This window comes from Scaptodrosophila lebanonensis, unplaced genomic scaffold (genome assembly GCF_003285725.1).
Source record: "Scaptodrosophila lebanonensis strain 11010-0011.00,11010-0021.00 unplaced genomic scaffold, SlebRS2 tig00000080-arrow-pilon, whole genome shotgun sequence".
NCBI classification, from domain to species: Eukaryota; Metazoa; Arthropoda; class Insecta; order Diptera; family Drosophilidae; genus Scaptodrosophila; species Scaptodrosophila lebanonensis.
Window position 1 is genome coordinate 4512230 of NW_022060561.1, and position 15415 is coordinate 4527644.

The 15415-nt window shown below is 37.4% G+C and overlaps 2 protein-coding genes across 2 annotated transcripts; one reads left to right on the forward strand and one right to left on the reverse strand.

Annotated features, from left to right (window-relative positions):
• The first annotated feature begins 800 nt into the window (after nucleotides 1–800).
• On the forward strand, nucleotides 801–1988 carry LOC115625831. The gene has a single exon (XM_030521025.1). It carries the CDS (start codon nucleotides 825–827, stop codon nucleotides 1833–1835), a length of 1011 nt encoding a protein of 336 aa, XP_030376885.1. The 5' UTR covers nucleotides 801–824; the 3' UTR covers nucleotides 1836–1988.
• A 4618-nt stretch (nucleotides 1989–6606) lies between these two features.
• Nucleotides 6607–15201, reverse strand: LOC115625923. Its single transcript, XM_030521158.1, has 8 exons — nucleotides 14777–15201; nucleotides 13181–13300; nucleotides 12240–12327; nucleotides 11612–12027; nucleotides 9726–10426; nucleotides 9495–9665; nucleotides 9280–9433; nucleotides 6607–8189 (listed from the first exon to the last, which is right to left on the reverse strand). Exons 1-8 carry the CDS (start codon nucleotides 15134–15136, stop codon nucleotides 7584–7586), a joined length of 2616 nt encoding a protein of 871 aa, XP_030377018.1. The 5' UTR covers nucleotides 15137–15201; the 3' UTR covers nucleotides 6607–7583.
• Nucleotides 15202–15415: the final 214 nt, after the last annotated feature.

The following is a 15415-nucleotide window of genomic DNA, read 5'->3' on the forward strand; positions in this document are numbered from 1 at the left end:
TGTCCGTGTGCCAAATTTCATCATGATAGGTCAATTCTGAAGAAAGTTATAGCCATAAGTAAAATCGCTGCTCATGCGCTGCCTCTGTCGGCAGCGCTGCCCGCAGCTGTTGTTGTTGTTGCTGCTTTGGTTCAACTTTGTGCTGCATACATACACGCATATAAACACGCATAGGTACGTGATGTAAATGTATGCTGTTAAAACTAAACATAAACATATATTCTAATTTAATTTAATTAATTAATTCATTAATTTTTTTTAATAATTTAATTTTTTTAAAAATTTTTTTTTTTTAATTTTTCTTTTTTTGTGAAGAGTACAGGCTATTTTACTGTCGGGCTTGCTCGACTGTAGCGTTCTATCTTGTTTATTTCTTCATAATCTGGAATGAAATGAGAGAAAGTACAACAAAAAAAAATAATCCCCCAAAAAATTACATAATTAAATGAACATTTTAAATCGCGAATAGTGCTGAGGTTCTTTTTAAATCACAACTTTTCATTTGCAATGTTTTTCCATTAATCTAAAGAATAATAAATGTATATTCTCATTTGTTGCTCTCGTTTTGCTGGCACATAACTGACTGTTTTAATGAAATTAATTTCACTTTGAGTTGGCACCCCACTGCATTTTTTTGCACGTGTCTCCTAATAATAAATGCAATGTCAATAGAATTGTTATTCAAATGAAACAGTCAGCTGCTCAAATATTTGACAATGAACTGAATGAATGAAAAGCGCGCTAATATTGACAGCTAATTGGCCAACTTTCCACTATAAATAGCCAGTAAAAAGCCCACGTCCCATTCGCAACGGGCTTGCATCATGAAGCTCATCAAGCACGCTGTTTTGCTGGTCGCCCTCTGCTCCGTTGTCGCACGGGCAGAGCCGAGTGTGCCCTTCATTGGGGATCTGTGGAGTGGCATTGGTGAAATCGGGCAGGACATTATCGATGGCATCAGGAATGCGACGCAGGAAGGTGCTGATATAGCTGGCGATTTCCTTCATCACTTTCAAAATGCCACCGACGAGTTTGTGGGCGATGCCAAGGAATATAGCCAGTCCGTGCTGGAGGAGCTACACGATGGCGTCGTCAAGGGCCTCGCCAGCTTCGCAAGAAATGTGCTCCTCACGCTGGAGAATCTGCAGCAGACGATCAGCAAGGTGAGCAACAATATTAAGCGTCAGGTCTTGCAAGACGCACTCGACGTGCTCGTCCGCATCAATGCCACCGCCACTGAGCTGGAGACCGATGTGGCCAACATTGGAATCGAGCTGCAACAGCGCATCGAGAGTCACAGAGCGGAAATTGAGACTGTATTGAACCAGTGGTCTAAGAGTCAGCTGGATACTGTTGACCAAGAGACCGACGGAGCCGGCGTGAAGGAAGCCGAGCAGCTGATCAACGAATTAGTCCTGCGCTATGGCACATATCTGAACAGTTGTGCCGAAGAAGTTGAACTCCGTAAGGTAGGCTTCGAGCTGCAGGTCTCCGATGTCATCGAGCAATACCATAATGCCACCACAGCACTGGCCATCCAAATCGACAGCTGTCTAAGGAGCACCAACAGCGGACGATCCGCTCGCAACTGTCGCAATGGTGTGCAAGGCGCGCTGGCCAATCTCATTCAAGCGCCAAAGAATCTAGAGGACTTGAAAGCAGCAGGTGCCCAGCTGATTAGCTCTGGACTCCAGGGCAGCGTGTGTGTTGTACAAACTTTGCAGGAGCTTGCGAATGAAAAGCTGAGCGTGGAAATCAAAATCGATATCATTATTGGGCAGAACAAGAAAGCGCCAGAATATGATTCCACAACCTTACCTATTGGATCGGAATGATTTACAAATCCTGGACATTGGTACATACAATTTAAAAGCACGGTGTTGGGTAAATTAAGCATAATACAAAAGCCTTTTTCTTTCAATGCAAAATCAAATAGGGCTATATACATACTTGTACAGAAAAATAAATTTGTTCAATGCAAAATCAAACCCAAGTGCGTCAGGACTTAAAAAAAAAAAGAACACAGAATTGATGTTTTGACAAAATACAATGTTTTTTTACGATCAAGAAACATGTCGATCGAGAAACAAAAGCAGTAATTGCGTATTTAAAACAATACAATGTTTATTTAATGGAAAGGCTGTGAATGATAAGAATTAAATTGGTTTACATCGATAAAAAATGCATGGCTTGGCTCAGTGTTCCAAGTACGGAACTCGTCGTCTTCTGCCGAATTCTTCTTTAGATGCCACTGATCGTCGTTTTTTCTCTTCTCTCTCTCTCTCTCTTATCTCTCTCTCTCTCTCTCTCTCTCTCTCTCTCCCTCTCTATCTCCCTCTCTCTCTCTTGTAAGTTCGTCTTCTGGCTTGTTGTCTAGGGCGTCGTTTGGAAGGCAAATTAATTCATTTTTTTGTAGGGCATGGGTTGTTACTCCGAGCAACATACACACGCACGCTAGTATAGTGAATAATTTCATTGATTAATTAACATTAGGTAGGTGGGTTGGGTTGTTTATTATGTAACAGTCGCTTAAATTTTGTTTGATCTTAGCGCTTGCACACACTCAGCACTTCTCTCTTCCTCAACAACTCTCGGGCCTGAGTGATCTTCGTTTTCATTGTCCTTCTCTTCTCTTTTATACGCCAACTAACGCTCACTAAACAGGGCTAGTGTATAGCAGGGCTATTCTGGTAGATTCTACCACTACTTCATTCATATTGCCTTTGCGTTGACATTTATCTGATATACACACGTCTATAATTGATTCATCAAGAGAACGTCGAATACTTTTGGGACCAGTCGCGTGCCAGCATTTCAAATGCATGTAATTGCACATTAAAGTAGGACCCTCATCCATTACCATACTCCCATCCAGCAGCAGTGGCAGCATCAGCAGCTCCAGCGATTAACTTAATCAATGCAACGGCACATTTTTCTGCGGTTTGCTCGGGCGCTCGCCTACTGGGGCTAACAGCCACATTTGCTGGCATTCATTTTCATTGCAATTATGACGCCATTTTGCCATTTTACCGTTGCGCCTTTTGAAGACCCCATTGAATGGCCAACCTTTTTGCGCTGACCCAAGCACAACGTGCGCGGGCTGGCTAAGTGAACGTTGCTGGCTGGCTGTTGCAATCGTGGCCATTAAGTCATTTCGTTTCCTGTAACATTTCCGGTATCTTTTTAGCGTGTTCTCAACATCATCGCCGCTCGGCGGTTCATTGGGTGGCGGAGCAGTGGCAGCCAATGCTTTTAGTGGTGCTCCTGCACTGCTGCTAGCACGGGCTGTGCGCTCAATTTATTGCTCACCAAATGGCTTGTTGTCCTGCCCGGCCTTCTTGCCACGAAATGCATTTGCAGCTGCATTGACCGGCCGCCAATGTTGTTTTAATGTTGTGGCTATCTCGTAGTTGGTGTTGCCGCGCAAAATTAAGATCTCATTTTTTTGCCGAAATTTATTGAAACCCCCACACACCCCGACTGCCTTAGTACTCGTAAGTGCCTGTGTTTTACATTTTATGAGCTTCATCCTGGCCGGTCATGATTAATATTTGTGCTGCCTCTTCGCCACGATTGCATAAGTTTCTATAAGCAAACAACATTTCTGATTTATATTTAGTAATATATTTTGATTTGTTTTAGCAGATAAATATTGAACATCAACGTATTTATTGAAGGAGGTAGGCAAGAGTGCCCTCATAAGAGTGTTAGAATTGAACACATTTCTGTATAATTATGTTTGCCATAATTGTCTTTACACAAAGATTTCAATCACAAAATCAAAACAATTACATATTCTGTAAAAAAAAACAATTCATTGACTTACAGTTGATTCCATTTATGTCGTCACCAAATACAAAATCAACTTTACTTTCAAATTTAAAATAATATTATGTTACTAAGCTTGGACATCGCTTAATAATATTTTCTTTAGTCTGCTAAAGGCTTAGCAATTCTAAGCGTCCATTTAAAAATGGGCTTACGTCGTTTAACTTCAAATAAAAATATAAATTGCTTTATTCAATCATATTCAGCATTTTGTTTTCTATACCTTGATGTGAACAAAAGAGTGTTCCAAGATATTTTCTATAGTCTGCAAAGGCTTAGAAGTACACATGCATTCAAAAATAAACTTAAGTCGACTACCAGTTTTTGAAGGAGATTCTTATGAGTTAGACAGAGTAAAATAATAGACAGAGCTAGTTAGTACAGCTGCAACCAACCAAAATAGATAAGAAAAACTGTAAATTAAAATAATTTAAAGAATTGACAGCCGTTAGTATAGAACTACTTGTATTTTATTTTTTTTATTTAATTATTTATGTTAACAAACATTGACTGTTGACATAGAAGGAAAAGTAATGCAGTATAGTTAATAAAATCAATTCGTATTTCTTAGTATATGAAGTCGAATTTGTGTACATTTCTTGGTCTGAATCTCAAGCAGACACTGGATTATTTACCTATTTGATGAATTATTGTTTTCAAACTTAGCCGCCTCTATTGTTACCGCCCCAGGACAGACAAATGCCTTAACAATACATTGCAATATAACTGACGTTGGAAAATTGCACAGTTGTTAAAATATTTGCATAAGTTATTTGCTTTAGCCATGTAATTAAACAGCTTAGATTGTTTGTCTTCTGTCCCAGTCGGTTACATTAATCACTCAAAGCATTACCCCTCGACCCCTTCTGTACCCCTCTTTGAGCAACTCTTTTGAAACTGTAATACACATTGCATCTTTCTGAATCATACACATGCATGTCTGTAGACTTTTGTAGGTTGTGATCTAAAATGCGTAGAATTTTAATTAACTATAAGATAAAACGAATACAACCGCTCATGGTAATGGTTCTTCTTTTGAAGTACTTCAACTAATATTCAAATATAAGTATATTAAAACGAAATTGGTCACAAATTGCTGTTGTTGTATAGCTCTGGTAGCAATATACATTTTTATATGCATATACTCGTGTACTATCTAATATGTTTAAAAATAGCTAATAATCATATTAGGATAGGCACTGTTTAATAAATGTTTGGTGTTTCTTTTTTACATGCAAAAATATTTGTGCAGTTATAGAATTTCTTTTTGCTAAACCGAAGAAATGGTCTTATGAATGAAAGTTTTATTTGCAAATAATATACCTTTAATTAATATATTTTTCTTCTAATGACAAAATATGTTGGCTTATGTCATTATATAAAAATTAAAAGTAAATATTAAGTGCAAACGATATAACGCTGCCATTGCACATACGAATTAATAATTATTATTAATATTAAGTATGTACATTTGATGAACATTTTTTGTAAGTCAAACCATTACCACAACAATCGTTTTTAAACTTTAAAAACATAGGTTTTATTTAAATACTTGCGGGCCAATTAAATTATATTTGTTATTTATTTAATGCAGATTATTGCTACTATAACAAAATCTAACTAAAACGGTGCGAAGTTGCTGCTTTTTGTTTTTTATTTTCCTTTTTTCATTCTCCAGTTAGTTATTGTTTTAAGGAACTATGATGATTTGATATGATATGATTTTGATGTGTTGGAATGATTTTTGTAAATAACTGTTATCGTCCATTTATACTTACCATGTGTTATACACAACTGGCTATAGAACACCCTCATATTTTGTGCTCAAAATATAAACGAAAAGCTCACTTAAGCTCCTTGTTCTACCGTTATAAACTGACGGCATTTATCAACCTGGTTCTGAATTGTACTGAAAGGACTGCAATAATTGCTCATACGCAGTGTTATACAAAGTCCATTATTATGAAAAAGCTCGGCATATAGGTAGGTGTCATTCAACTGGTCTAAAAGTTATACTTTCATACTTTTTATACTACATATGTAGTACTAAATATTACTAAATGAACTGCTATAATTACGCATACGCAGTGTTATACGAAAGTCCATAATCACGAAAACGTTCGGTATATAAGTACGTCTTATTCGACGGGTCTAACAGTTATACTTTCATACTTTTTATACTATGTCAACTAAATTGTACTAAAAGGACTCCTGTAATTGCTCATACGCAGTGTTATACAAAAGTCCGTATACGAATGTGTCTAATACGGCTGAGCTATAAATTTTCTTTTCTACAAAATGGAGGGGAATAAAATAAATTGTCAGCTTATATGTAATATATTTTTGTTCACAATTATGCATTTATTGACTTGTATGTATTTTAAATATTACAATTTCCCCCACTTAACACTACTGAGCACTATTAAATTCAATTAATAGCAAGAAATATTATAGAAGCCTTTGAAAATTGTAATGTGTGTGTGCGTTTGTGTGTATTTATCAATTAGGCCAAAATTAATCTCATTTAAATAATTCAAAAGACCTCCTTTTAACATTGCTTTGGTTTAGGGTTGTTGATCAAATATCGAATAAATTTAATACCGATATAAAGTTTTCTGTAATACTTTCATTTAACTAACACATCGATATATTTCTGTAATAAATTGACGCCATAGCTTGAACTTTTAAAGCGCTTCGCAGTGAATCAATTTGCTCGTATTCAGGCTGAAAAATAAAAATGATTTTGTTGGATTTGAACAACATTACCGATCATTTTTCTAAGCCGAAAAATAACATGTTTTTGAAATGTAAGTAAGACAGTTGTTTGATTTTGGATTTTTAATTTTAAAAGTATCAAGAACCCTAGATGAGATGATCCCAGAGGCTAATCGGAAAGTACTTTGCTGAGCAATTTGAAGCTTATAAAATTAGTTTCTCTCTGTTATCTTGTAGCTCTAGACTATAGGACTAACTAGGTGTGGCTAAGCGGATGGATTTTAAATAGGCTTAATGCAAAGCTCAGAAATATCAGACAATATTTAGCAACTAAAGCGCACATTTAAGACTAACAGTACATTTTCTTCTATACTCACGGGTGGCCCTTACACTAAAACTAAACTTAAGTGTAGAGTTTGACTTTTAGTTACATTTTTTGTTTTATAAATTTAGCATAGGAATAATTTTGTAGTACATTAGGTATGGTTAGGATAATGTCAAAAAACTCACAGACCAAAAATGCGTATGACTAAAGTGTTTAGTTTATCGTTTATAACTGTGTAACATAAAGGTGTGTGATAATACTGTGAAAATTTGTGGAGCTTTGAAAAAAATGTATATTTCCTTCCAACACTTTCAGTTGCAGTTGCTTCCTTTTTTGAGGACATCTGTTTGAAATATTAAATTGTGCAAATATTATTTTTGGCGCTTGCTTATAAAACTACATAAATCTCATAGTTGTCATTCATTGTAGCAATTTCTTTACTTAATGTGTGAGCAATGCTTAATATGCAGTTACTCCTTTAGTTTATTTTGATATGAAATTGAGCTCTGGCTAACCACAAAACATTGGCCGTATCCCTTTGGCCGTTTGCTTAATTATTGCTAATTGTAAGCACAACCCACAAATTAAAGAAAAACTTACATTAATAGGCTAAACATATAGCATATGCAACGCTCTAGCTAGCCTCAACTAATTGGCACAGAACCTAAAATGCCTATCGCTAAATATCGCCAAATACTTGTAAGTTCTCCATTTCTCATTGGTATGCCACACGTGCCACCGGGAGTCCTTCATCGTTTAGCTCGAAGACAACCAATTTACGTTTCTTGCGCACATTAACCAGCGGTGGGGGCTGCCTCGCAGGCTCCACTCTTTTGGTTGTTGTTGTCGTTGTCGTTGCTGTTGTTGTGGTTGGTCTGCTTGTTGTTGCTGCTGCTGCTGTTGTGGGTGGTCTGACCGCCTTAAGCTTACTTCTCGCCGTAGTTGTTGTCGTTGTTGTTTTAGTTTTTGCTATCGCTATCGTTTTCGTTCTCGTTGTCATTGTTTGCTTCGTTGTGGGACTCATCTGAGCCGACTGCTCCTCTTTCTGCTTCTGCTTCGTCTGCGTCTGCTTCTTCTTTTCCTCTTCCTGTGCATTCAATTCGCGTATTTTCTGTAGTAACTTTGGCATTTCGTTGCGTTCCGTTGCCGGCGCCTGTTTCGTCTGCTTCGGCAGCGTCGGTAGTGGCGGCAGATCGCAGCGCTGATGAAGATGCCGATAGACAGCATCGACACGCTGCACCAATCGATTGACATACTTGGTGGTAGTTCGATCAACAATGGATGGTGCCTTTATGCAGTCGTTGCCTCCGAATTCGCAGTTCTGTCAAGGATTAAACAGGCATTGATACTTGTATTATTAAAGTAGCCCTCAACCGCATTGTACGATATGTCTTTGACATTAAAAGAAGAGACTCAATAACGACATATGCTCACGATATTTTTAACCTTACCGTTAACACGCGAATTAAACTTAGGATTCTAATTTTCTAGCATAGAATCATAAATCGCAAAGAACTAAATTATATATTATTATATTATATATTATTATAAATTATGACAAATTATCATTTACTTTATCTAGAAGAACTAATAATATAGTTTGCTTTAGATATAGATTATCCTGTTCAGAACGGCACTTTTTAATATTCGATGTTCATCTGTGGAACTAGTTAACCCATGACTTAAAAATAATCAGCAGTAAAACGCATTTTAGAATTAGCATTCAAGCACACTTTCAAGAGAACAACTAAACTACATACACATATGTACAATAACAATAAACAAAAGAGCCAAAAAAAACTTTATATTTACATTTTTATATATAAATAGAACAAATATGAATAAGATTAAATTAGAAATGTATTTAGATAAGATATGTTTTGCTAAGGTATATTAATATCGATCTAAATATTTAATGAAAACCGTACTAATTTAAAAGTAATCTAATAATGCTAGGATAGAGATTACAAATAACAAAAATATGTATGACTTAGTGAGGACCTTTTTAATACTTTTACATTAAATTTCAGCTTCAATTGCTTAAATAAAATAAATCGAGCAACTAGAGGAACTCAATCGACGAACAAGGCAAGTTAATTACAACATATAACAATTATATTACTAGAGACAAACCCGGCTCTAATTGAGTCAATAAGAATATAGAGATACAGATCTATGGAGAACTCAGAAGGGTGTGATTGCGTCTCAGCGATTTCATCAGAACTGACTCAAAGGAAATTCAGCTCTGCTGGATTTGCTTATAGATAGATGTCTCTTTTATTACTGTATTTGGCGACTATATTGCTGCTGGATTTGCTTATAGATAGATGTCTCTTTTATTACTGTATTTGGCGACTATATTGCCTATCTAAATACTTAACAATATCTCTTACATATTGCTGTTTACTTACACGATAGTGCTGCAATATGGCTTCCTTAGCTGGAACATTCAGCGATCCTTTATTGGGCGCGAACTCCCAGACAAAATGATTGCCTGCCTCAACCACTGCTTCTGGCTTGCAAATATACTTGGAACGTTGCTTCTGTGGATGTAGCTTATAGCGTCTAATAAATGGAAGAGAACACATACAAATTTCAGGAACATATGATTAAAAATCCATCCTACCTTCGCGTCTTACGCTGCGATACCAAAGAGGCACGTACACGTGCCAATTGCTCGCTTCCCCCAGCAACGCCGGATACAGCCAAAGGATCGTCTGCAAACTGCATGTAGTAGAAGGCATTCTGAAAGGAATAGGCGCCCGCATTGCGATTGCGAAAGCGCTGGTTTAAGGAACTGCAATAGAAAAACCCAATGAGTGCTATACCGGCCACTGATTCTAATTAGGACACTTACTCAATAAGCTCGAGTAGGGTATCTGTGTAACGCGGTACAATAAATTCATCAAGGTCAACCAGTGCCAAATACTTGTACCGGTGCATGCTGCGATAAACACAGTCGTTCAATGCTGCAAACAAGCCCTCAGTGCGTATTTCCTTTTGGGAACGCATACGCAGATTCCAGGGCAACAATGTGACCGTGGGTCGAGCATAGTGTAGGGATTTCAGCACCCGGGGCGTAGCATTATTTGCCGCCTCAGCCGGCGTCAACGGCTCAAAATCGAAGGCTGTTAGGTTAGCCGGCACATCGCCATTCATATAGCTTTGGAGCACACATGACGCATGCGCGCCCAACGTGTGATTGTAAAAGGTGAAGTGTGAGACTCCCAGAAGGGCGTAGAATTCCAGGAACTCTATGAGATACAAAGCCTGATCGTAGTTAAAGTGAAGGGGCTTGACACAGACAGCAATACGGTCAGGTATGCGTTCGCCGCTCGGTGGTGCATGCGGTAAGGGTAACGCATTGCTAGCATTGCGCAATATTGGAGCAGCAAAGTCCTCGTCCTCATCGGTATTACGTAGCTGCAAAAGATTGCCGGGTGGAGCACGCAATCGCGCCACTATACTGACATACTGGGGAACATCTAGCGGTGGCGAGCGCACAGGACAGAGCACAAAGCAGGCGCTGTACTTTAGATTCCAATTCTCGCGTATAATCTAGGAGCCAGCAAATATATTCAGAATAAACATACAGTAGAGAGCATTATTGGATAGTGGTACCATGAACCTTACAAATTAAATTAAATTAATTACAAATAATAATTATAGTAAGTATATGCAGACATTTTCCGATATCTCCTTTCGTTTAAACTAAGCGTCAAAATTGTATAAATATAAATGATTGGATTGGATATTGGATAACATTTATTCAATGTTAAAAATTGAATTAAATTAATTATAAATAATAATTATAATAGGTATATTTCGTTTTCCGATTTCCCCTTTCGTTCAAATTAAGCGTCGAAAGTAATGTTTGATTTAAAGTGAATTACATCCGAAATATGTATGAAAAAATATTAACTATAGAGAAGAGTTGGTTTGCTAATATGCTTTGACAAATATGATTATTTATTGATTATTTTCAATATTATTCATCATAGTTTTGGATCGCAAAAAGCATATATGTGAAGGGAAGCAACAATAATTCAATTTTCTATTTTAAAAACGTTGAAGCAAATTTCTTTTTATTTAGTTACAATTTTAATGTTAAGAATTAACAAACATTTTACTAAATCGAAGAGTTTGCACCAACAACGTGTTTGTTTCAGAACTATTGATGCCACCAATATAGTTTTAGTTTTTTTAGTTGATTTGTTGATGCTAAGTAGTTAAATTTATTAATGAAATTATTGATAACATTAAAAGTGGCATGAAAATGGTTCGCTCAGCTTACAAAATAATGTATTGGTTACATTTTATTTTTAACAATCATTCACTAAATACTATATAAATAAATATAAACGCATTAATAAATGGAATACAAATAATTGCCACTCATTTTATGAGAGCAACATTTTTGGGGCTCAGTGTCTATAATATAGCAAATCTTGCACGATACAGCCAATAGTTATTCATGATTAAAGTATGGAATATCGAAAATATCAAATCTTCGAAAACATTGCAGCTTCAGTGTTTTTAAATATTGTGTGTACTTTAATTGTTATTTGCGTAATAATTCTTACGATACAGAATAACTGTTTTGAGTTGCTTTCGTCATCTTGTCAAGATCACGAAATTAACCAATTCAATTTAGTTTATTTCCAGCAAGTCAAGAATTTAGTTTCTCCCTTCTCCTTAAGTGCATATAGAAGTATTGAATGTATATAGGAGTATCCGACTCACCTTGACTCTAGACATCACCGTAACCGAGGTATACTTGGCACGAGATCCGGCAGAGGCTGCATCGCTACCATTCGCACGCCTGGGTCCATACCAAAACCGACACCAGACACGCTCTGGTCCGCGTGTCTTGGTCGCGCCCACGACTCGCACCAGGCGCGCTCCATCGCGCCTATCAAAGTAGGCGGAGAACACAAAGAACTTGAAGCGAGTGCCGTTGACAACCTGCCAAGCGCCGTCGCTGGGCGTTGTGCCAAATGGAAAATGCGGTAGCGTCTCCTCCACCTTGCTGGGCAGCACTTGGCCCCAGGGTATAAATGGCACATTGGGACTGCCGCTCATGCCAAAGGCACCCGCACCGCCGTAACCACCGTTGAGTAGGGTTCCCGCATAGCGTTGACCATCGACGCCAGCGGCATCTGTGAAATTGCAAAAATAGCTTGAGACATGCGGCGTATACGTAATATGTCTGCGATTGTCTATCTATCTGTGCTCGTCCTGTGCTGACTGCCTGCCAGCTTTTTTGTCGTTATCTCCGGGACTGATTTGATTGTGTACGGGCTCTGAATGGCGCAGCCAACCATTGTGCTGTCCATTTTGGTATTGCATTGATTGTATTTCTGCTACTCACCTTGAATTTTTAGTTTATTGTCACGAAACTGTATAAAACCTAATTTATTATCACTCAAAATGCTGTCATCCAATAGATCGTAGTCATCCTTTTCGGATAAGTTGAGTGTGCATTGCAAACGAAAAGAATTTAATAAAAAAGGAAATAGTTTCTTGTAAATTGAAAATCTAATCACATTTAACTAATAGTGGAGTCAATTTGTTTTAAATTTGTTCACTTCTCGAATATTAGTGTTAAGTTTAACACAAAATTTATAAGTACATAGTACATTTGAATTTGTAGGGACGAGCCCACCAAATACGGAACGAATTCCTTTCAGCGTCTAAGGTTGGATAAATAAATACATTTATTTATTTGTTGCACAGCAGTTACATTTTAATTGAACTTTGAACTGCCAACAAAAGCACTTGAAGTAGCATAGGACTCAACGAACCGCATATTTTCTATGTATTGCAGATATGCAGTCATAATGGAATTTCGGCTTAATAGCCAAAGCAGCTGCGACACTTCCTCGCCCTCCCCGCACCCCAAACCAACTCTACTGCTCACCCACAAGTCAACCGCAAAAGTTAAGCCCACAAATGAAATCTGAGCTATGCATTGCGCATAAATAAATCAGCATTTGCTGTGTGAGCCCTTTCGGAAAAAACGTTTTTATGCATTATGTCTGTTTAACTATGCAAATCCTTTTGCATACCAAGCCGAAAAGTATGCAACGAAAAGGGTGGCGAACGGAAATTTTGCAGCGACATCTTTTGTTTTCCCACGGTCGCGACCGTGCAAGCAGCCGACAAAATATAAAAGCGGAAAAACGAAAGAGTTGGTGCGAATTTGGGGGCTCCGCAAAGTTATGAGAGCAAAGCCAACAAAAACAATTGCGGCATTGACCATTTGCCGGCCACCTCTGGGCCAGCTTGTGGCATTTGCATAACAAAACTTACCTTAACATTATCATAATCCGGCATCGAGTCGCCCATGCGGCCGCTCAAGCTGCCACCGCCTCCGCCGCCCGCTCGCATGGCCATCAGGCCACTGTGCGAGCGCTCGTCGATCATGAACACCTGAAATGTAGGACGAGAAATCCTTTCAGTGAATCTCTCAAGCTAATTTCTAATTGTGTTGAAGTTGCTTTAACACGCTACGGGGTTTTAATTAATTGTTCGCTGAATTCCTAATTCGAGTTAATTGCAATTATAAAACCAACTCTGGCTAAGGTAAAACGAAAACAATTCCGTAATTGTTTAATGCATATTTCATAAGCCAACTCAACCTGCTGGCGAATTTTAAATGTGAAAAATGTGCGCATTCTAAGGAGAGAGAACTCATACATTTTTAAACCAGTTAAATAAAATTAAAAGATATCCATTCATGAAATGTTGAAGAGATATCTTCCACTCTAAACGCTGATATGTAATTAAAACGTGTCAGGATTAGAGTAAGGAACAGGCATTTCCAAGAGTTTGAAGGTTTTAAAAATATATTGGGTTAAATTAAATAGCTTAACAAAAGCATCAATAGTTGTGTTCTGAAATAATTAAAATTTATAGGTATTTTAAATTAAATTATTATTATGAATTGTTATGAGCTGCATTTCAAATTTATAAAGGCCAGTCCTCCATGTCCATATATGTAAGAAATAATTATATCACCTAAAAGAAATATTTACGGTAGCAAAGCAAAAACTGTAAAAATGTCTTTTCAATACAAAATAATAATAAGTGGGTTACTGCAATTGCTTCTTGAACAATTAATTTCTCTAAATTCTACTGAAAACATAAAAAATAACAAATTAATTAAAAACAAACCACAGCTCTTTATAAGAAAATCCCAACGCAATAAATAGCTTTAAAATAATGTATCGACACAGAACTAATTTTATTGTGGGTAATTGAATTTGAATATCTAATCGAATATAAGATAAATTCACGTTGCCTGGGAATAAGAAAAGTCTAAGAACACAAAGGTTGGTCAATGTCGGCTCAGCTGTTTTTGAAAACCAGGCAATCTGTATGTCTCTGGCTAGATCGGTTTCTCTCGTCATGCTAATTTAGAATATATGTATAGACTTTATGGAGTCGGAGATGCTTTCTTATTACATGCTTTGCACAATCGTAATATCATGCATCATAATAATAATAATCGAGTGTTACATAGTTTCAGTTGTTCGATAGCTTATTGGTTATTGATTGTAAGCTTTTTTCCATACAATTGACTACAATTCTCAAGGGTTATGCGTAAAAAAATAATGGATTCGATGACCTTAACAACGTATGTAAGGATTTTATTGATTGTTGCACATATTAGCATTATAATAAAAAAAACAATTTATAAGAAATGTTGAGAACACATCCACGCAGTTATTATAATGCAAATTATATTATATAGTTTTAATGTTCTTAAAAATGTCTTGCTGTTATGAAAAACATGATCATAAGAATGTGCATTGAAGGAGAAAGTTACTTAAAAATTGCATCCTTATGATAGTACTTTATATTTCCTCTCCCAATCTTTGTAATGTCACATCGATATATACATACCTCGGTCAGTATGATCAGACCAAAGACGGCAAAGAAGGCGATTACGATAAGAAAACTCATGCCGGAACGTTCACGACTGCCCCAATGTTTCTTATTGCGCTTCATGGTCGGTGTTAGCGAGGTTCGACTGTTGTGGTGATGGGGATGTTCTCGTTGTTGCTGTTGTTGTTGCTGCTGCTGATGGTGGTGGTAACAGGCGTGCGAGTGTCCCTGATAGTAGTTGTTCTGTAGCAGGCTGCTGGACGAGCTGCTGCGCGAGCTACTGCGACTGAGGGTCAGTGGGGACGAGGCAGTGCTGCCAACGGTGGAGCCCCCCGTTGCGAGGGACTTGTACTTTGGGGGGCTCCTGTGAATCACCATTGTCGCGTGTGGGTTTAGAGGATGTCGTTTTGGTTGTGTTAGTGAAGCCGTTTCAGACACTTGATAAGATTTTGTGAGTGATTGCTTATTAAATTTTTAGATTCGTATCATTATGATTTTTTTTCCTTTTTGATTTTGATGAGACTGAAAATGCATACCAATTAAGTCATTTTAGGCAGCTGATAAACAATAACGAATTGTAGTGAATAGACGTAGCAAAACAAACGAGGAAAGGCGGCAAACAACCCTCGCAAATGACATGCCTTCTCGCAAAAGAGA

Coding starts and splice junctions, on each gene's coding strand:
- LOC115625831 (XM_030521025.1), top strand. CDS start 825: ATGAAGCTCATCAAGCACGCTGTTTTGCTGGTCGCCCTCTGCTCCGTT.
- LOC115625923 (XM_030521158.1), bottom strand. CDS start 15,136: ATGGTGATTCACAGGAGCCCCCCAAAGTACAAGTCCCTCGCAACGGGG. Junction 13,301..14,776: donor GTCTGATCATACTGACCGAG/GTATGTATATAT, acceptor CCTACATTTCAG/GTGTTCATGATCGACGAGCG. Junction 12,028..12,239: donor CAATAAACTAAAAATTCAAG/GTGAGTAGCAGA, acceptor GCAATTTCACAG/ATGCCGCTGGCGTCGATGGT.